We start from the raw sequence: 23,157 nt of genomic DNA on the forward strand, positions 1-23,157 counted from the left end.
TCTATAATGGGTGCCTAACTTTACTGGAATCACATTTAGCACCTTACTAGTTGGTGTCGATGTTTTAGGCAATATATATAGAACTGGGCTCTTACTGCATTGCATGTAGTACCAGATACCATGAGAGCACCTGTGCTACCAGCCACTTCATAGATCTAACATGGCAGTGTCCCCCCCATCCTGGATCTGATGTTCCTCCTCTGAATCAAAGCCTTGCTAGTCCAGTGGGTAGGGGCAGGAGAGGTCCCACTCTGCTCTCGCCCTGTCAGGTTCTGGGCTGCAAAATGGCCGCCATGACCTCTAGCAGTAACCTCACGGAATTACCACCGAGTCCGGCATCCTGTCTCTGAACATAGTCAGTCTGGGACACAATTAGATTCCAAAAAGTAGATCAAATTTCTTATAGTTCATTTTAAGGGATAACTGATAGGTAAATAATTTTTTATGGCTGTTTCCTCTGGCAACCAATGCCACAGATGAATTATAGGCACTGCTTAAAAATACTTTCTACAATTTGTTTTCATGCAGTATCCTCTTGTTTAGAACTTTTTGAAAGATTAGATCATAGTTTATCCATTTATTACATACTTGAGCAATCTGTTTTCCAAGCTGAAGAGTCCCAGCTTTTAAACTTCTTCCTTTCATAAGGGGGTGTTCCAACCCCTTTGATATTTGCGTTGTGTTTCTTGCACCTTTTCTAGTTCTGATAAATCCTTTTTGAGATGGGAAGACTAGTATTGTAGAGACATAGTCAAAATCATGGACCAAGCCAGGAGCCCTATGGCATTCTGTTTTTGGATAATCCCTAAATGTTCTCTGCTTTTTTTGGCAGCTGTAACACACGGAGCTCAAAATTTCTACATATTGACCACAATGACTCCAAGAACTTTTTCTTGGCTGGTGACTCTTAATTTGTCATACAAATTAAGCGGATGCTGCGGATGGGCAGACTGGAAGGGCCATTTGGCCTTTATCTGCTGTCATGTTTCTATTCAGCATTTTATACCTGTAGTTGTAATTATTTTCCTGATGTATAAGGAAGAGCTACATCAAAATCAAACTAGCATATAGCTCGGTCCCTATCTGAGATGCTACTGGTGCAGCATAGACCATCCTTGTGAGGTGTTAGTACGAAGTCTGTTCAAAAAGTTCCAGGACAGTTTGAATTGCGCTAACGGCGAGTTCTTTTGAGACGCGCTAGGTGGCGTTGAGTAGCTTGAAACCTCATGCGTAACCTCCTTTTTTTCAGTTTGTTGATATCTGTTTTTGTCTCCAAGCTACAGCAGTTTTTTGTGAAAGTGTGTTTTTCGTGATCAGCTATTTTTCGTCATGTGCGACCTTGATGAGCAACGCTACAGCGTGACATTCTGTTTTAAATTGGGTAAGACCGCTACAGAAACTTATGAAATGTTGAAAGTGGCTTATGGGGAACATGTCATGAGTCGTGGAAGGTGTTTTCAATGATATTCACGCTTTAAAATTGGCGGTGAATCAGTGAAAGGTTATTCACAAACTAAGATGACCATCAACGTCAACTGATGATGATCATGTTGATCAAGTGAGGGCTCTTGTGCATGCTAATTAGCAATTAACTGTTAGAGAATTGGCCCAACATGCCACACCATTCTAACAAAGAAGTTGGGAATGTCTTGTGTTGCGGCAAAGTTTGTTCTGTGGTTGATGACCAACGACCGACGACCAGAACCACCACCACAAAAAAACGCAATGACAATTCTTCCACAGCCACCTTACTCTCCTGACTAGAGAGTTGCGTGGGGACAGAAATCCCACCCATCCCTGCCAGGATCCTCAACGTCCCCACCCGTCCCCGCCAGGATCCTCTCCGTCCCCACCCGTCCCTGCCAGGATCCTCTCCGTCCCCACCAGGATCCTCTCCGTCCCCAACCGTCCCCGCCAGGATCCTCTCTGTCCCCACCCATCCCCGTCAGACTCCTCTCCGTCCCCACTCGTCCCCGTCAGGATCCTCTCCGTTCCCACCCGTCCCCGCCAGGATCCTCTCTGTCCCCACCCGTCCCCGTCAGAATCCTCTCCGTCCCCGCCAGGATCCTCTCGGTCCCCACCCGTCCCCGTCAGAATCCTCTCCGTCCCCACCCATCCCCGCAAGGAATTACCACCATCCCCGCCCGTCCCCATAAAAAGCAGCAATTACTTCTGACAGGATCATCAATTCCACAGTTTCTTTTGTGTTTGCTCTGCTGTTTTCCTTGTGAAATCTCTTTGGTGGAACCCTTTTTTTGTTTTCTGTTCAGGTAATTAACTTATAAACCCCCTCTTTTACTAAGGCTGACGTGTCCATTATATTATATGGACGAACCCTGCTTCCAAAGCCTTCCATCCCTGTGGACCAGAGGGGGGTCCCCATGGGTTAGGAGGGATTCCCACGGGACTCCCGCGGGACCCCTGTGATCCCCATTCCCGTGCAGACCTTTACTCCTGACTTGACCCCTGCTGTCTTCTTCTTGTCTCCTAAACTTAAATCCACGCTGAAAGGAAATCGATTCGACACCGTTGAAGACATAAAGCAAAATTCGACACAACACCTTTTGGCAATTTCTGAAGATGCGTTTTAAGGACCGTTTCCAGAAGTGGAAACGATGTTGGGAAAAGTGTATACGGAGGGAAGGGGGAGTACTTTGAAGGGGACCCAATGGAATACGTTGTAAGATTGTTTAATAAATTTTTATAAAACCAGTCTTGGAACTTTCTTGAACAGACCTCGTATGCTTCCTTGCACTGAAGTTCCCTGTAAGAAAGGGTCCATTGACACCTTGAGGCAACGGTGTTATCCCAGCTAGGCAAACCATCCTTCCTCAGTCCCACCCTTGTCAAGCACCCGCAACCTTCTGGCCTTTCAGCAGGCTGAACTTGGACTCTGGTGGAGCAGCTCATAGCGCTGGAGCTGGGCCATGGGAGAGATTTCTCCAAATTCCCAGGTTCTAACCTGATTTTGTAATGCGTGTTTCTGCAATAAACATTTATAACAACTTAGTGAAACAGATATTAGATCTGGAAGCCGGCAGCTAAGGGTTTCCATCTGGTGGTGGAGTGGGAAAGTACTGGATTGCGATCATTCACACACTGGACAGCTGACAATTTATTACACACATGTAAAATACAATTGTCCTTTATTGGTGAAACAGAATAGAAGCCAAAGAAGCCCCCATGACAAAATACATATCATATGAAGCAGTAATTTTACGTCTGGACTTCTCAGCTGCCCAGTACTCTGGACGAAAACCTTTGTCCATTCTGCTTTTAGGATTTACAACACAGTACACTGTGGTATCTGAACCCCTGCTGAAATCGGCATGATAAAGTCTTGTGAGCATACTATTTTGCAGAAAAGGAGGTAACAGAGATTAAGTTCCACTAGAATATACGTTGCTTTATTGCACATGTATTGAGAATTCAGAAGAAGGAAGATTCCTTTAAAGAGAGTCACCGACCACCAACTTTGACTTTATGCACTCAAACCCCCCCCCCCCTAAAAAGTGCAAGGAAAATCCAAATCAGGGAGATCCTATGGGAAGGATTGCATTGCAACTGGTTTACTAGTCGTCTGACAATTCATTTGGCTCCACCTTGATGCCACAAAACCCCTTAACATTTGTGAATTTGCTGCAAGTGAAGTCAACGAGCAACTGCCGGTTGCCAGGTCTGTTTGGAGTAATCTCGAGCGGGATAATTGCGGTCTCCTGGGGCTGCACACATCCAACGCTAAAGATGAAAGAAACAAAGAAAAGATGGCGGTCATTTCTAAAAGCAATCCAATGATGTTACTAAATCGTATTGAGCATAACAGACCGTGGAAAATGTGACAGCAGTGTAGTGAGGGAAGGAAGCGCTTGAGATGGTGGCATCTAGCATGGTTGCACCATGCGCCCCCCCTCCCCCACCCACACTCTTTCTCCCCCCCCATGTACGTTGTGGCAGGACGCCAGCACTTCTCTTCCTCACTGGTCACCCGTCTCTTCAAATCTTTGCTGGCAGTGAGCAGCGCCTCGTACTTGCTGCTCTCACTAGCCTCTGCTTTCCTTCTAATGTCACTACCTGCCCCTGCGACCAGGAAGTGATGTCAGAAGGAGAGCTGGCTCTTCCCACCCTTGCTATGCCAGTGGTGTGGATGTCATTGACCATCAGTAAGGCCACATGCATGTGTAAATGCAAATTGATGCAAATTAGTGCCAATTATTCATAGTGACACCTCATCAGCTCATTAATTTGCACGCACAATTGTCGTGCGCACCCAGCTTTGGGTGAACTTTATGGAACCCATGGGTGTTTGCAAATAGCGTACACTCTATCCAAAAGAGTATGCATTACCAGTATTGTTACTCCATTCCCATATATCCCTGTAAACTGCATGAAAAACATAATTAAATAAACATTTTTATGCAGCAAATCACTACTGCACTCTCATAAAGAACTCGAAAACCCAGGGCCTGTTACTGAGCATGGCTTATCTGGATAGAAGAGTCTCCTATCCGAGTGAATCTTGCTCACCAGGCCACCATGGGACTTTCAGCGGCAGTAGCTCAAACGGTGCTGCTGAAAATCTGGTTTGACAACCTCAGTACTATCTGGGTAGTGCCCGTGAAGACCAGGAGCAGAGAAACTTCCATCTATGCCTTATTTGAGTATTACCAATATTCAGTGTGGTGTGTTGAAAGCAGTTAGCTTAGCAGGGTTTAAAAAAAAAAAAAAAAAAAAAAAAAAATTAGGGGAGTGGGGGTGTATCCAAGATGGCGGCGGCGTGACTGTTGGGTTGCGGTCGAGTAGCTAGATTTTTGTCTCTGTTTCCCCTGTTCGGCAATGCCGTATTCAAAGCGCAAAGGCGTAGTCCGAACGGGCCCCTTACCGTCGGTATCTTCTACGCCAATGCGTCAAACGCTGCTCGACTTCTCCGCCAGAGCTCATCTCAACAGTGGAGAACGAGGTGCCGTGGCGTTGATGCCCTCGGACTGGACATCACGCCGGAGCCGGAAGCCTCTCTCTCACCTCCCAATCTGACTATCCCTCCATGCCCAGCGGTAGAGACGCCTACGCTGCAGAGAAAACCGGATTCCGAAGTGGTATCCGGAGTTTTCTCGCCTGAGGGGAGCTGGACGGATCAAGGAGCTGCAGGGAAGGCTAAATATCAAGGAGTCGAGAGTTCTCTCTCGACCCCCATGGAGGTCACTCTTAACGATGTCTGGAGTTTGTTACAGAAGATGGAAGGAACGCTTAGAAAATCCACAGAGGAAACTGTTGAAGTAATTAAAAAAGACATTGAATCTAAGTTTCTCACTGTAAATGAAGAAATCGCAGCTTTAAAAACTATTAATGAAACTTTGGTTTAAGATAAGTTATTGATTCATAGAAAAATTGAACTAGAAAACTTTAACAGAAGGTTAAACCTAAGAATATTAAATTTTCCAAGATCCCCTGATCTTTCTCCAGTTGATTTGTTTAGAAAATATATGAAAGAAAATTTGGGCTTCACCTCTGATACTATTCCTCCATTAAATAAAATTTATTATTTACCTTGTCCTGTAAAGAAAAGAGAGATTGAAGCAGAAGAAGTAATAAATCAGGAAATTCAGCAGGCTTCAATGGATCTTGGCAATATTTCTCAGATTCTGGAGACAACGTTATCAACAGTTCAAAGAAGCGTGGGATGAACACAGAAGATTTAGAATCAGAAAATAATATTAAAGATTGAACTAGGCCAGTTACTGGGCAGACTTGTACGGTCTGTGTCTGTGCATGGCCGTTTGGAGGAGGATGGGCTGGGGAGGGCTTCAATGGCTGGGAGGGTGTAGATGGGCTGGAGTAGGTTTTAACAGAGATTTCGGCAGTTGGAACCCAAGCACAGTACCGGGTAAAACTTTGGATTCTTGCCCAGAAATAGCTAAGAAGAAAAATAAAAATAATAATTTAAATTGAATCAGATTGGGCAGACTGGATGGACCATTCTGGTCTTTATCTGCCGTCATCTACTATGTTACTATGTTACTAACAGTTGACGAGAGGATCACTTTACTTATCTCATTAATTTTTACCCAAGGCCTCAATGCCGTGATGAGAATGTATTTTAGAAAGGCACAAACTTCTTTCTTGGGACAACGTGTCTGGATATATCCTGATGTCAACAAGGAAACTCAAGCAAGAGGAAACTTTTTCTTACAATGAGGCAGGAAACAAAAGATTTGGGGGCCAACTTTCAATTGGCATACCCATGCAAATGTATAATTAAGTATGCCGGACTGAAATACACTTTTTTTGTTCCGGACCATTTAAGGACTTTTCTGGACTTGAAAAATATCTCTAAGAGTTAAGATAGTTGGTCGCTATAAAGAGTTGAACTATTACCGTTAATGCCATGTGACTGAATTTAATTTTCTTGCTTATGGTAATTAAGTCCCTTGTTTTTCTAGGACAACCCCCTTTTAAGTTGGGGTCTAAGAAGAATTTAATTGTTGTTGTATTATAAATTTATATTTGGAAATTATCTTGTTTCCTTTTCGCTTTGCTTAAACAAGTGTTCAATTGCTTGTCATATATTGCAAAATTTAATAAATTTAAAAAAAAATTTATTTCCTAAAAGAAAACTCCAAAAGCCATTATTAATATGGACTTGAGGAAATCCACTGCTTATTTCTAGGATAAGCAGCATAAAAATCTGTTTTACTACATGGAATCTTGGTAAGTACTTGTGACCTGGGTTGGCCACTGTTGGAAACAGGTTCCTGGGCTTGAAGGAAAACCCTACTGTTTTTTGTCACCTTCTGATCACCCTTCCATCTCTCTCTCCTTTCTCTTCACTCAACGTGTAGATAAACAAACTCTGGAATTGTTGCCAGAGAATGTGGTGAAAGCAGTTAGCTTAACAGGGTTTAAAAAAGTTTGGATAATTCCCTAAAACAAAAGTCCATAAGCTATTATTGAGATGGCTTGAGGAAAACCACTGCTTATTCCTAGGACAAGCAGCATAAAATCTGTTTTTCTCCTTGGGAAATTGCCAGGTACTTGTGACCTGGGTGGTCGCTGTTGGAAACAACATACTGGACTTGATGGACCTTCGGTCTGTCCCACCCAATATAGCAACTCTTATGTACCCAGATAAATATAGCTATCCTAACTTGCCCAAGTAACTCACTGTGTGCCAGCTCTGAATTATCAGTGGTACTCAGATGGCTTCTAGCTGCCATCAAATACCCAAATATTCAGGCCCTAATATCTCAGCACTGAACATCTGGGTACAGAGACCCATGGCAGCCAGTGTTTTAAAAACTACATCAGAGAAAGGGCCTCTTTTCCCAAGTTTCTTTGAAAGATAACAGTAGAAAGCAAAGAGATAGAAGTCCATTCACATACTTCTTGACAATTTGGTCTTTGATCAGGCCACTGCCTTCAGCCCTCAATACGCCATCCGTCACCTTCTTGCACAGAGGATTCTGAAAGGAGACTTCTACTGTCATGGGTTTGTTCACCATGGCTTTTTCAGGCACCTGCAGCCAAAAAGAGAACTTCCTGTTAAATGCATTTTTTTTTTTTTTTTTCAGGATTCAAAAATAAAGTGGTACCTCAGTTTATGAGTGCACCAGTTTGCGAGTGTTTTGCAAGACGAGCAAAACATTTGCAAAATCGGTGCCTCGGACACCGAGCATGGCTCGATTTATGAGCCCCCCCCCAATCCAGCACCCTCCCCCCCGCGATCTGGCACCCCCCCCGACACGATCCGGCACCCCCCCCGATGCGATTGGGCACCACTCCGCCACGATCCGGCACTCCCCCTCCCGATGCGATTGGGCACCCCCCTGACGCTTCTTACCCTAATCTGGGCACCGGCATGTCCTGTGCTTGGTGCTGGTGCCGAAAGATCGGCCTCCTCTTCTGCTAGGCCATGAGCATCTGAGCATGCTCAAGGCCTAGCAGAAGAGGAGGCTGATCTTCGGGCACCGGCAACAAGCACAGGACATGCCGGTACCGGTGCCAGATGAGGGTAAGAAGCGTGGGGGGGGGGGGGGTGCCGGATCATGGCAGGGGGGTGCCGAATTGCGTCGGGGGGGGTGCCGGATCATGGCAGGGGGGGGTGCCCAATCGCGTGGGGGGGGGGTGCCAGATCATGGCGGGGGGGGGGGGGGGGGGTGCCAGATCGCAGGGGGGCCTTCGGGGGGAGCAATGCCGGTGCTCGTGGGGGGAGAACGCATCAAAGCGAGTTTCCATTATGTCCTATGGGGAAACTCGCTTTGATAAACGAGCATTTGGGATAAATTTGTGAAATCCTGGAACGGATTATGCTCGTAATCCAAGGTACCACTGTATATTAATTCAGGCCTAAGAAAAAGGAACTGTTAACTTTATTCGTGGGTGCAATATTCAGCCGACGGCCATCAGCATCTTGCTGACTGCTGCTGGAGTTAAACCCAAAAATACTGCTTCTGGCGTTAGCCACGCCTACAGTGGTGTTAAGTGTCATAAAGCGCTTCTGTGGGCACGATGCAGGCACCATTTTATAAGGCACCAAGAGGCGCCTAGGTTTTGCCCGTCAAAATGCCTTTTTTTTTTTTTTTTTAAACAGCGTTTTCAACTTTAAGTTAGGCGCTGGGAGGGCGCCATTTATAGGCTATGGGCCTTTAAGACAAAAGTTCAAGACCCGCCCATGTCCTTCCCATACTTAGGCGCTGTTCTATAACTGAGCGTGTAAGCGTGGCTCCGCTTGGATCTGCCGTTTTGGGGACATTTTGGCTCCTTGCTTCCGTTATGATGCTTTTCGGCGCTGGAAAATTGGCATGGAAATAGCTCTTGTCACGCAAGGTGCCCTATATAGAATTCCCTAGATTCCGCACTGTTTGTGTTTGCTGGGTGAACTGTTTTGGGCGTGTGTTGTAGGTCACATACTGTAATAATGAATGTCTTTTGCATGATAATTACTACCGTGTATAAGTAAGGCAGTACCAAATATAATTTACGTCTATCTATGCTTTTGTTAACACAATAGGCATGAATTAACTTGACTAGAGAGTGAAGTGAATGAAGCCTAGCCTTATGTAAAGCAGGATTAGGGTAATATCACAGGTCAAGCAAGTTATAAATGCGATCACACCAATGGGCACTCTCGAATGACTAGGTCGTCGTGTTAGGCTACTTTAAAGGTTAATACATAAAAAGAGAAGAAAAGACTGGGAAATAAGGCGATACCTTTTCATTGCACTCACTCAATTTACTTTTTGACGAGCAATATCTACTTCCTCACGAAGGAATGTATGAGGACAAAGTGACGCAATTAGAATTTCTGTGAAACCTGATTTCTCGACTCTCCACAAACATGGTGCAAAATAAATCACCTTGGTCATTCTTAGACTCATATGTTCATTCTAACCAGTATAAACAGCTGGGGAATTAGGTCAAAAAAATGTTCCTGAAAGTCCAGAATACTGAATACAACAGGTAAAGGAACAAGATAATACTTCAAATACCTTATAAACCTCAAGTGGTGCTCAGAAACCAAGTTGGAATGTAAGAACTCAAAATTGGGGAAGAACCCCTAGAGAGCTTCTTATGATATCTATCATTGCACCAGTAGATGGTATAAAGGTACTGTAAAATGCTTATGAAGAATGTTCGTAACTTATGATATGTCCATAAATTGAATAATCCAAAATTCTTCATAAGCATTTTACAGTACCTTTATACCATCTACTGGTGCAATGACAGATATCATAAGAAGCTCTCTAGGGGTTCTTCCCCAATTTTGAGTTCTTACATTCCAACTTGGTTTCTGAGCACCACTTGAGGTTTATAAGGTATTTGAAGTATTATCTTGTTCCTTTACCTGTTGTATTCAGCATTCTAACCAGTAGACACTTCTGCCTCTCTATCTATCTATCCCTCTCTTTTTCTTTTTCTCCCTCTTTCTTTCCCTCTCTCTTATTTCACTCTCCCTGCTTTTCTGCCTTTCATATATCTTCTAATAGCAGTTACACATACCCTGGATTCTTTTTATTAATCTGGTTGTAAGTAAATGATTATAGATATGGACTTTTTCTATACCGTTGTGTCTTATTCAGATTTTGTGTGTTTGAACTGCTTTCTGTAAATCTCTTATAATATTCAATAAAAACTATTGAACTAAAAAAAAAAAAAAAGAATTTCTGTGAAACCTAAACATTCCAATTATAGTCTTTCCTTTCACCTTATGAAATATAAAATGCAAAAGAACAACGGGAACACCAAAAAAAAAAACACCACCAAAAACTTCCATAGGAAGCAGGGAAAAAAAACAAAACCAGAAAAGCTGTGGAAACAATGCTCTCGATGAAAAGTTTTAAGAACAAAACGTTCTTCACAGATAAAAGCGATGCAGTCAATAGAAAATCAATCCAAAGGATACACAGCAAAAACTGCTGGGGCCCGACCTGACTTTGCTATCGAGCACCAATATAGAGAATGACACGGGGACAAATTTTTCCTCGTCCACGCAGAAACTTGCGTGTTTTGTCACTGTCCCTGTCCCATTCCTGTAAGCTCTGCCTTAACTGCACAAGCTTCAAAGACTTATGATTTTAAAGGGTTTGAGGCTCGTGCAGATGAGGACGGAGCTTAGGCATTGGTGCAATGAGGCATTATGACATCACAGTCTGAGCTCTAGAATGTTGCTACTTATGATGTTAAAGTGTTTGAGGCTTGTGCAGATGAGGACAGAGCTTAGGCATTGGTGGGATGAGGCATTATGACATCACAGTCTGAGCTCTAGAATGTTGCTACTTAGGATTTTAAAGTGTTTGAGGCTTGTGCGGATGAGGACGGAGTTTAGGCATTGGTGGGATGAGGCATTATGACATCACAATCTGAGCTCTAGAATGTTGCTACTTAGGATTTGAAAGTGTTTGAGGCTTGTGCGGATGAGGACGGAGCTTAGGCATTGGTGGAATAAGGCATTATGACATCACAGTCTGAGCTCTAGAATGTTGCTACTTAGGATTTGAAAGTGTTTGAGGCTTGTGCGGATGAGGACGGAGCTTAGGCATTGGTGGAATGAGGCATTATGACATCACAATCTGAGCTCTAGAATGTTGCTACTTAGGATTTGAAAGTGTTTGAGGCTTGTGCGGATGAGGACGGAGCTTAGGCATTGGTGGAATGAGGCATTATGACATCACAATCTGAGCTCTAGAATGTTGCTACTTAGGATGCTAAAGGGTTTGAGGCTTGTGCGGATGAGGACGGAGCTTAGGCATTGGTGGAATGAGGCATTATGACATCACAGTCTGAGCTCTAGAATGTTGCTACTTAGGATTTGAAAGTGTTTGAGGCTTGTGTGGATGAGGACGGAGCTTAGGCATTGGTGGAATGAGGCATTATGACATCACAGTCTGAGCTCTAGAATGTTGCTACTTAGGATTTGAAAGTGTTTGAGGCTTGTGCGGATGAGGACGGAGCTTAGGCATTGGTGGAATGAGGCATTATGACATCACAATCTGAGCTCTAGAATGTTGCTACTTAGGATTTGAAAGTGTTTGAGGCTTGCGCAGATGAGGACAGAACTTGCAGGAATGGGGCAGGGACAGGAAAAGAACTTGCAATACTGGTGTTATACCTTAAAGCCGAGCTTGGGGTTGTCTAGTGCAATATCTCTCTGCAGGATCGCTGCGTCTCCTTTTCTCTCCCCGAGACAGACGACTTTCACTTGGATTGTATTGTCTGATGTCAAGTTATCTTCATATTTGTAGTACTCGACAGTCAGAGGAATCTCTTTTTCTGCAAAATGAAGCACATTCACGACACATTAGCCCTTATCGTTATGCAGACATCACCCACAGGCAGAAGAGCCTGAACTCCCCGGTTCAACCAATCACTAGACAAAACCTACAGCAAAGGTCGAGTATCTTGGAATAGCTCCAGAGCGTTGGTTTAATTTTTTCTTTTGGGAAATCTCTTTTTATAGCAATATGAAAGCAGATTTTTTTTTTTTTTTTTTTGGGGGGGGGGGTGTCTAAAATCCCACAATCTGTTTGCACTTTTTTGTCTCTTTTCTGCAGGTTCACCTAGGACATATTCGTCAGTTGTCTCTGTTTTTCTTCACCCAGAGAGAGAAATCTGGAACGCTCTTCCGGAGGCTGTTATAGGGGAAATCACCCTTCAGGGATTCAAGACAAGGTTGGAGAAGTTCCTACTGGGACAGAACATGTGCAAGTAAGGCTAGACTCAAATAGGGCACTGGTCTTTGACCTAAGGTCCGCCGCGTGAGCGGACTGTTGGGCACGATGGACCACTGGTCTGACCAGCCGCGGCAAATCTTATCTACCCCTCCACCGAAGCCCCTTCTGCTGTTTTGGTTGCACTGGTATTTCCTTGCTCATTCCAATTCCACATTTTGGCTGAGCTACATATTGTTATCTCTTGGGATGTTAGTTTTTCTCCAGTACCATATGGGGATAATGTTAAAACAGGCCAAATAACTCCAAATAGTATGTCAAGAGACCCAGTGTTTCAATAAATATTATCACATATAATTGGAAAGACTGGAGGAGATTAAATTATAATTTTTGGTGGAATTCTTTATGCCATATCTATAAAATGGAAAGATTCACTGCGTTACAAAAGGGATATTTTAAGAAATTTCAGGATGTGTGGGAACCATTGACAAAATATTGTCAGGATTAAGTAAAATTATTTCCCTTATGTTTATCAATTTATGAGGTAGGGAGGGGGGTATTTTATTATTACATTTATCATACAATAATGGAGTATATGGTTGGGAGGGATGGGGGAGGGGTGGGGATAAGAATCTATGTAATATACCATTGATTGTTTATAAGGGATGTACTTATTGTTACTGTGAATGAAAATATTAACACTTAATGTAATTTGTGAAAATGAATAAAAAATTATAAAAAAAAATAAAAAATATCATTAGTATATGTGGTCTCTAAAGGTATATCTTCATGGATACTTTCTAAAGTTGATAAACCTCATTAGCGTCGGCTGCATGAAAACAAACTTTCTTCCATACAGATGAGTGACACGCTGAGATTGATAGTGCAATTTTCTTTATGACATTACGTTACATTCCAGATTTCTATTCCGCCATTACCTTTCGGTTCAAAGCGGATTACAAAAAGAGTTATGGAAGAAGGGTTACAACGTTAGATCAGAGAAGGTTTCCAAGAGAGGGAAAAGTAGGATCTGGGGTTAGGGAGGGGATGGTAAGAGGGGGGGGGTTAAGCTTTATCATGGTATTAAGCTTTATTAAGGGATTTCTTGAAGAGTATCGTTTTTATTTCCTTTCTGAACATCTTGTAGTCTGGGGTTGTTGTCAATAGGTTGGAGACTTGGTTGTCTATCTTCGCTGCCTGAGTGGCCAGTAGTCCGTTGTATAGTTTTTTCCGTTTTACTTCTTTGATTGGGGGGTAAGTGAATGAGGGGGGGGGGGTGTTTTTCTATGCCTGGTAGAGGTGGTTTGGATACAGCTCATGCTCCCCGCGCTAAATTGTTCAGTCATCATTGTTTAGCGGGGGGAGCATGAGCTGTATGGCATAAGGGGGACTTTCCTTGAGAAAGCCCGATTAGGGCGAAACATAGTTTTTATGTCGGAGCGCTGTCCCCACCCGCATAGACTGAGATGAGTATGACTATTTATACTACATGAGTTAATAAAGAAAATTGCACTATCAATCTCACCGTGTCACTCGTCTGTATGGAAGAAAGTTTGTTTTCATGCAGCCGACGCTAATGAGGTTTATAAACTTTAGAAAGTATCCATGAAGATATACCTTTAGAGACCATATATGCTAATGATAATGTTAATACTTATTATTGCAGTTCAGTCATCCCTCCTAGTGTTTTTCCCTTGAATGTTCCTTTCTTGAAATACCTATTATGTAACTTTTCCCCTTTTATCATTATGTGTCCTTGTATTTGTCTGTTTATGGGTTTGTCTTTATTCAGCACTTAATTTTATTAACATGTATATCAAAATGCTCACAATCGTCTTATAATGTTAAAGTGTTTGTCAGTTTAGGAATTTGTTTTTTTTTTTTTAATCAAATATTTGTTATTATTAACATGTTTTAAACTGTTCATGTATTTTATTGTTAATCGCTTAGTAAACTACGGATAAGCGATCCATCAAATGAAAAATAAACATAAACATTAAAAGCCATACTGTATATAAAACACACGTTTATTTGCAAAATGCCTTGCTATGAAACTACCAAACAAAAAAATGAACACAGTATAATCTTTGATAGTGATATCAAATTTATAAAAATGAGGTGAAGGTACAATTCTAATGAGGTTTTTTTGACCTATGATAGTACCTTTTGCCCTATTGAATACTGAGAAACTGAAGTCTTTTTCCTCTTTACTATAAATTTGATGTCACTGTAAAAGATTATACTGTGTTCATTTTTTGGCATTTTGATTGGTGAATTACAGTTTCCACATTAATTTTGTTATGAAACTACCCAGACTATGAGCAGGAGATGCTCGTCCCATATTCCTTTATCCACGGCAAGCAGAGGCATTCTTAGGGGATTTGTAGTTTTCAAAAGTGTGCATATAAATTTTGCAGAACATCTCATGTGCACTAAATACCAATTGCAAATGTACATGTGTCAGCTAATTTCCAAAGGGAGAATCTACATACTTTCAGTTTGAAAACTGGTTCAGAACCAATGGTCCATCAAGCCCAGTAACCTGTTCTCACGGTGGCCAATCCAGGTCACTAGTACCTGTCCAAAACCCAAGGAGTAGCAACAATCCATTCAGAATGTTAAAGAATAGCAAGGTTCTAGAACCCCAAAGAGCAACTAAAGATTCTGGAACCCCAAAGAGTGCAACATTCCATGCGGAATCTCCAAAGAGTAGCCAACATTCCATGCTACCAATCCAGGGCAAGCGGTGGCTTCTCCCATGTCTTTCTCAATAACAGACTATGGACTTTTCCTCCAGGAACTTGTCCAACCCTTTCTTAAAACCAGCTACGCTATCCGCTTACCACATCCTCTGGCAACGTGTTCCAGGGTAGGGTATCAGAATGAAAATGAAAATCTGTGGCTATGACCGATTATTTATTGTCTCTGTTCTTTGCTTCATTCCCTGTACGCTAGTTCAGAGTTGCTCATTTCCCTAATTTTACCACTCTCTGACAGGAGAATCCTCGCTCTCTCTAATATCACTTCCTAGGAGCGGGTCCCAGAAGTGACAACAGAGAGAGCGCCGAAGTTAAAAAGGTACCGGGGAAGGGAAGGGGAGCGCCTGCGGCAGGGGAAGGAGTGGAAAGGGGGGGAGAGGAGGAGGGGTACCGGTGCAGACTGCCCCCCCTCAACCCCCCCCTTACTACGCCGCTGAGCTACAGGTATGCTGAGATGCTCTTGTTTTGTGGTAATATATCCTGTTGAATATAATTAAGCAAAATTACCTTCATTAGGGTCAAAAGTAACGGTCTTCGTTTCGTTATGGATTTCATGCATTGGTTTCTTGGTGTACAAGGTGGTGTAAACTGTGATGTTCAACTGTGCCGTCTTGACGTCATCAGTTTTGTTTTTAAAGATCAGGAGGACACAGATATCTTGGCCAATTGTCAACGATCCTTTAAGCTTGATTGTCCCACCGATAGAGGCATTTAGGCACAGTGGTCTGTAGTGGTCGGTCTGCTGTATTGCCTGCTGGTTCATCATGATCTTGAGCGGCTTTCTAGACCAAAATTCTTTAACGAGTCCTCTTCCGCAGTGCTTCTTGTTTTAAGAGAGTCTGACAGAAAGAGAGAAGAGACTGCTATTTATTGAACGATTTCCTCCAAGAACTTAACCAACGGAGAAGATATCTCAGTCATGCGGCATTCACTCAGGAAGTTAAGACCATACCGTTCACCCCAAAATGTCTACAGGCAATAGTGAAACCTGCCATATTTCCTGTGGTTTAATATTTGTCGGAACCAGAAATTAACAATAAATTGCTGTCAACATCTCACAGTTGTATTAAGCAGTCAAGTCTATATATCACTAATATACACAACCCAAAGGCGTGGATTTCACTACTTCTATGTGGTGTCATACTCTGTGAACAATGGTTGACCTAAGTGACTGTCAATAACCTTCCAACACTGCAAAATCAAATCACGACTGGAGTATTATATAGAATCAAACCACAAAACTTCAATACTCATTGAAATGTTGACCACAACAACTTTTAATGATATTTGTTTTGAAAAATTGTAAGAACCATTCATTGGAAGAAAAAAACCTCAGAGAACTTCTTTAGGGTAAGACCCTTAGTTCTTGTTGTTCTATCATTGGCATAAAAACCTTCTCCGTTGTCTGTTTTCTCTGATTGCTCATATGCCCATAATATTCATCAAATTATTTTAAAAAAATACATCAGTTTAATAAACTCTTAAGTCTCTCTTTGACGGTGGACAATGTTTTGTGACTATTCCTCACATCATATGTAATAAAAGTGAGCCAAGTATAGGACATTCAAGCCATTGTGACATCACTGATGAGGCTGGCTCTTATTGGTGGAATGAAGCATTATGACATCACAATCTCAGCTCTAGTTACCAGAAGCTGAAACGCTTCACATTACCAGGGGGTGCTGAAAAGTTCCCAGCCCAACCCAGAAGCGAATGACGGGGGATATGGTTCAATCAATGATCTGAAACAAGGTCAAAACATAGAATTTCGTTTCTGCGGAATTGGTACTTAACGAAATAAGGTGACGCTCTTTTCAGCTATAGTTGCAAAGTAACGCTCAGAATTTAGGAAGTTGCTTGGTTGGGCAGAGACCTTTTCGGCACCCCCTTGTAAGCATTATTGCTTTTGGAAATGGTTTGAATTTTTTTTTTTTTTGCACATGAACAATCATAGAAATCGGCAGAAAACAGTGAAGGAAGCACAAGCCAATGGAGGAGTGTGTGGTGCAGTGGTTGGATCTACAGCCTCAGCACCCTGGGGTTGTGGGTTCAAATCCCGCGCTGCTCCTTGTGACTCTGGGCAAGTCACTCAGTCCTCTATAGCCCCAGGTACGTTAGAGAGATTGTGAGCCCACCGGGACAGATAGGGAAAATGCTTGAGGACCTGATTGTATAAACCGCTTAGATAACCTTGATAAGCGGTATATCAAATCCTAATAAAAACTTGAAAAAAAAAACCTTGAAACTAATGAGGTTCTCTGAGGTTTTTGCTCAGAATTTTTTTTCAAAATGGATACCTTTAACAGTTCTTGTGACCTATATTTAAAGAAGTATTACATTTTTGTGTTCAGTAACCTTCCAACAGCCGTCGTGCTATGCCCCGACAGTTCCTTGTACTTTGAAAAACATACAGGTATTTGACTTAACAGCAACTTACCTTCAATTTCTGCGAGGAGTAGATCGATTAGTTTCATGTGAAAAACCATCTAACAAGTCAACCGAAAGAACCCATGCACTTCCAACTACATAACTGCAATCAGGCTAAAGAACAATGCGAAACAACGCCTCCTCTATCATTCACTGGCCAAATAATACTGTCAATAGGGAAGACCCAATCCAGCCAAGAAGATTTTCTGTCCACCCACAAAGAAGAAAAGTTATTTATATTACCACACAAACAGGTCTTCCAGGAAACGGCACTGCTGCTTTGCTGACTGCACATTAAGAGAAGTCTCTTTGAATATTATTCTAGGGCAGGGCTGCCCAAGTCCGGTCCTCGAGATCTACTGGCAGGCCGGGTTTTCAGGATATCCACAATGAATATGCATGAGAGAGATTTGCCCGCACTGCCTTCTTGGTATGCAAATTTCTCTCATGCATATTCATTGTGGATATCTTGAAAACCTGGCCTGCCAGTAGATCTCGAGGACCGGACTTGGGCAGCCCTGCTCTAGGGATATGATTATATTCCAAACAAAGTCTATATTCTTAAATCTTTCAAGAAAAGTTAATGGAAATTAAGAACAGAGAAAAGCCATGGAAATCTAACCTTAGGCAACAGAATGGATAACGAGACAAAAAAAAGAAGTTCTACAAAGGCTCAGAAATACAGGGTGATTATAACTTGCATTTGATGCAAAATAAAGACTAACGAATGCCAAGGTGACAAAACATTCCAACACAAAACCCAATTAAAGAGCACAAAAATGCACACCGATATAAAAATTCTTCTAAACCATTGTTATTTAAGTGTGACAAACCAAGGAACACACCATATCGGTGAAAGTCTCTCACAATCTAATTAAATATATATATAAGTGTGTCCTAAATGTAAAAGCATAAGCAAGTAGAACCGAGGGTAGCTTAACTTGCTATCATCGTTTTGAGTTTTTTCACGGTTAAACTTGGAGAATTATAAGGTTCCTGACGAAGGGGTGGTCCCTGAAACCGAGCTCAGTTGAACCGAAGCAGCCAAAAGGAGCGAGACTCGATTCGTCGTATAACCAGCCAAATGCCGACATTTTCTGCAAACGCCGACAGTTCAGCGAGCAGGGCTGTGGAGTCGGAGGAAATTTCGGGTACCTGGAGTCGGAGTTGGAGTCAGAAGTACAAAAAGCTGAGGAGTCGGAGTCGGAACATTTATCTACCGACTCCATTTTTGAACTTGGCATACCAATCACGAGCGATTCTTTCAGCTATAGCACCCACTATATACACAGCACAAATGTTGCGGAGCAGCTTCTGCGGCCTTAGAACCTTGATTAAAAGCAAAAAGAAGGTGGTGTCGAAAATGCTCATTTCTCTCAACTTGACATTCCATTTTAACGATCTGAAAATTAACCAGTGCTGTGGAGTCGGAGTCGGAGGAAATTTCGGGTACCTGGAGTCGGAGTCAGAGTCTGAAGTACAAAAAACTGAGGAGTCGGAGTCGGAACATTTATCTACCGACTCCACAGCCCTGTCAGCGAGACAAGTTTATTGCACCCTTGAGCTTTCTCGATGGGAAAATTGCACATAGCGTGCTTCAAGGGACACACTATTATACAAATTATTATTATTATTCTCACTGTTTATTACTTTATAATCAGTTAAAAACACACACACACAAGGGTGGTCTGATGACGGTGTGTAGCATATAATAATAATAATAATTTTATTCTTATATACCGCCATACTGAAAAAGTTCTAGGCGGTTCACAACAAGGTGAGCTAATACATGGGATACAGATAAAATACAAATTAGAAGAATGGACTTAAAGACAGAAAGCATTTACAATATAATGCAGAAAATATTGGCATGGCAGGGAAAGAAGTAATACATAGAACAGATCAAATACATCAAGTTGAATATAAGGAACTTGATTGAAAAAATGAAGCAGAATACATTAAGATACCAGCCAGATGGCAGATAGTGCACAAGTTAAGCAATTGAATGGAGTCACTCTTGGTTCTACCGCTTTCACACTGAGGACACACTTATATATATGTGCTATAGAAATAATGAATAATAGTAGGAGTAGGTCAAAAAAATGCCATCAAAAAAAAAGATTCATAAACTCGCAGAAGAGAAAATGATAAAACCTATATAAAAATAAAATTAAAAAAAAATTTTAAAAAATAAAAATATATATATATATATATGTCTCAAACTTTTAATTTCTTAGTTAAATATCCAAAACTAAGTCAGAAAATAAAATCTGAGACTGAATTATCATTGTAGTTACCCCTTTACAACTCACCTGTTTTTCTGCTGCTACGGTATTTCTAAGGATGTCTTTCTTTTCCTAAGTTATTATGCTTCAGTACTGTACCTTTTGTTTGAAAAGTCTTCCTCATCCGGTCTCTGGATCGTTCTATATATGCATCACCTTTTCATAATTAGCAACACTGTGATTTACTTAGTTTCACAGGGATGGGCGTGGCTAAATGGGAGGATTCAGACAAATGGATCATTACTTTATCCTATGGAATGTGTAATCTGTGTTCCCTTTCTCCTAATAATTCTTCTGTTTAGGGCACTAACTTCACCAACTTTTTAATAGGTCGGTGGGTTGAAGGGGATTTTTTTTTTTGGGGGGGAGGTTCCATGATCACGCACAGAGGGGCGCACATCCTAGAAAATAAGGATCCGATAGGACATCCATCAACTCTGTAAAATCCCTTATTAATTATGGGGCTCGTTTTCAAAAAAAAGAGTGGCATGGACGGTTTTCTCGCCAAACTCTTCCAATTCCCGATTTTTGAAATCCAGTTTCTAGACGTATTTCTATGCTATTCATCTGCAGTGCGTCTAAATCTCATGGAGGCCTGTAGGAGGTGTGGTTTTAGGCATGTCTAGGGCGGACTTAAGATCTGGACATTTTTCTGCATTAATCAAACTTTTTGATTACGTCTACAATTTGGACATTTGGGACTAGACCTGTTTTAACAAAAATTAAGTCATAAATGCAACAATCTTACTAAGATTAAGGTGCAGGTGTAAGCAAATCTACAGCCACCCAAATTATTAAAGGGAGAACCCCACCCCCTCCCTATTTGAATATGGGTGGGTGGCTATGAGTACAAGGGTGGCTTCATGCAATGCAAAAACAAACTTTAAATGATCTTAATTTAGATGGTTAAGTGCTTATCTGTTGTTGGAGGATCAATCACACCAACGTGGGCCAGCGTTTCGCATTTCCAGCTGCATCGGGGTGTGAAGACAAACAATCCGCCCTGTCTTCCAAAGCATCAAAAACGATGTCTCTTCTCATTATAAAACTTGTGTTCGAACACTATTAACAAAAAATAAGTGTCATAAAGGTGCCCAAATGGACCAGATGACCACTGGAGGGATGAAGGCATGACCTCCCCCACACTCCCCCAGTGATCACTGACATCCCTCCCACCTCCCAAAAATGTGAATGAAACAACACATACCTGTCTCTATGACAGCTTTAGATATTATTATTGTTGTTGTGAGGCGCCGTCAACTCGTGCTTGAATCCTAGCGACTTGATGAATTGCAGATCTAAAAAGACATCCGGAAAAGGTCCTCCAGCGTTATCCCCATGGTTGTTTTCAACGTGTCCAGCCATCTGATTGCAAGTCGCCCTCTTCACCTGGTTCTTTCGATCTTCCCAAACATGACGTCCGGAAAGGTCCTCCAGCGTCATCCCCATGGTTGTTTTCAACGTGTCCAGCCATCTGATTGCAGGTCGCCCTCTTTGCCCGGTTCCTACGATCTTCCCAAACATGATGTCCTTCTCCGGTGATCGCTCTCTTCTGATGGTGTGTCCAAAATAAGACATTCATAACTTCATCAATTGGGCTTTGAGTTACATAGCCGGTTTGATCTCTTCCTGAATCGATTTCTTAGTTCTTCTTTCGCATCCATAACTGACCGCTGAGAAAATGAGTACGTGGACAAGTCTGATCTTCGTTTGGAGTTATCTCCTTGCCTTTGAATACTTTGTCGAGAGTCTTCATTGAAGAGAGACCGAGTCCTATTCTGCGGAGTATTTCTTCCCTGCTAGTTGCTTCTTTGTTTACAAAAGAGCTCAGGAGATTGAAATCCTTTATAACTTCTATTCTATCGCCTTCAAACTCAAAATGTTCAGATATTATAAGCCGTTCTAACAGAGCAACAAGGAGGTTCCTGGAGTAGCCTAGTGGGTGATGTTGTGAACTATAGAGATGGGGACTCAGGCCCATATCCCAGTCTATTACACTTATGGTGGAATATATTAGCCTTCCGAAATCAAACTACAGAACTGACTACAAGTGACACCATGTGCGCGTTTTCACACTAATTTAAACTAATTGGAGTTCTTATATCCCGCTAACATTCATTAATATTTGGTGTGGATAACAAAAAAAGAACAAACCCTTAAACTTGTATAAACTCACTGTCTTAGTTCTCTTTCTCAAATCCTGAGGATGAATTTGAATTATCTTTCAAAATACAGCAGGATACAGTCTACTTTAACTACTTCTAAAATAAAACTTGTGCTTTCTCCAAAGACTTCATCTACTGTTACAGGTGGATCCTTTCTATAGTAAGTTACTAATTGAATGTATAATTTTAAATGTGTGAATTCTGTTGTTAAAATAATTTTGATGCACTTCATAAGACTACATCTCCATTTTTTACATATAATTTTAGATTGTTAACTATATAGACTTGTTAACGGATACAAGTGGATCTATTTTTCACTCCGTCAAAAATGACAAAGACTAGGGGACACTTGATGAAGTTACAGGGAAATACTTTTAAAACCAATAGGAGGAAATTTTTTTTCACTCAAGAGAATAGTTAAGCTCTGGAACGCATTGCCAGAAGTTGTGGTAAGAGCGGATAGCATAGCTGGTTTGAAGAAAGGTTTGGACAAGTTCCTAAAGGAAAAGTCCATAGTCTGTTATCGAGAAAGGCATGGGGGAAGCCACTGCTTGCCCTGGATCGGTAGCATGGAATGTTGCCACTCGTTGGGGATTCCGCATGGAATGTTGCTACTATTTAGGGGTTCCGGAATCTTGCTTACTCCTTGAGTTTCTGGAATGTTGCCACTCTTTGGGGGTTCCGAAATCTTGCTACTCTTTGGGGATTCTGCATGGAATGTTGCTGCTCTTTTGGGGTTCCCCATGGAATGTTGCCAATCGGGGATTCCCCATGGAATGTTGCCACTCGTTGGGGATTCCACATGGAATGTTGCTACTGTTTAGGGGTTCCGGAATCTTGCTTACTCCTTGAGTTTCTGGAATGTTGCCACTCTTTGGGGGTTCCGAAATCTTGCTACTCTTTGGGGATTCTGCATGGAATGTTGCTACTCTTTTGGGGTTCCCCATGGAATGTTGCCAATCGGGGATTCCCCATGGAATGTTGCCACTCGTTGTGGATTCCACATGGAATGTTGCTACTGTTTAGGGGTTCCGGAATCTTGCTTACTCCTTGAGTTTCTGGAATGTTGCCACTCTTTGGGGGTTCCGAAATCTTGCTACTCTTTGGGGATTCTGCATGGAATGTTGCTACTCTTTTGGGGTTCCCCATGGAATGTTGCCAATCGGGGATTCCCCATGGAATGTTGCCACTCGTTGGGGATTCCACATGGAATGTTGCTACTATTTAGGGGTTCCGGAATCTTGCTTACTCCTTGAGTTTCTGGAATGTTGCTACTCTTTGGGTTTTTTGCCAGATACTAGGTACCTGGATTGGCCACCGTGAGAATGGGCTACTGGGCCATTGGTCTGACCCAGTAAGG

At 42.1% G+C, this 23,157-nt stretch overlaps 1 protein-coding gene across 3 annotated transcripts in view; it reads right to left on the minus strand.

Moving 5' to 3' along the window:
* Positions 1 to 3,129: 3,129 nt before the first annotated feature.
* The window catches only part of LOC117369432 (protein-glutamine gamma-glutamyltransferase E-like), a 35,665-nt gene continuing 15,637 nt past the window's right edge, over positions 3,130 to 23,157 (minus strand). The window contains exons 1-5 of one of the 3 annotated variants that reach the window (XM_033964009.1): positions 19,660 to 19,681; positions 15,428 to 15,759; positions 11,603 to 11,763; positions 7,378 to 7,511; positions 3,130 to 3,738 (exon numbers count right to left, since the gene is read on the minus strand). In XM_033964009.1, coding sequence (XP_033819900.1) covers positions 3,573 to 3,738; positions 7,378 to 7,511; positions 11,603 to 11,763; positions 15,428 to 15,686 — 720 coding nt within the window. In that variant the 5' untranslated portion in view covers positions 15,687 to 15,759; positions 19,660 to 19,681 and the 3' untranslated portion in view covers positions 3,130 to 3,572. Of the gene's footprint in view, positions 3,739 to 7,377; positions 7,512 to 11,602; positions 11,764 to 15,427; positions 15,760 to 17,357; positions 17,541 to 19,659; positions 19,682 to 23,157 lie in introns of those variants that run through there. The other 2 variants (XM_033964008.1, XM_033964007.1) reach the window with 2 other exon arrangements.

This window comes from Geotrypetes seraphini, chromosome 11, assembly GCF_902459505.1.
Source record: "Geotrypetes seraphini chromosome 11, aGeoSer1.1, whole genome shotgun sequence".
NCBI classification, from domain to species: Eukaryota; Metazoa; Chordata; class Amphibia; order Gymnophiona; family Dermophiidae; genus Geotrypetes; species Geotrypetes seraphini.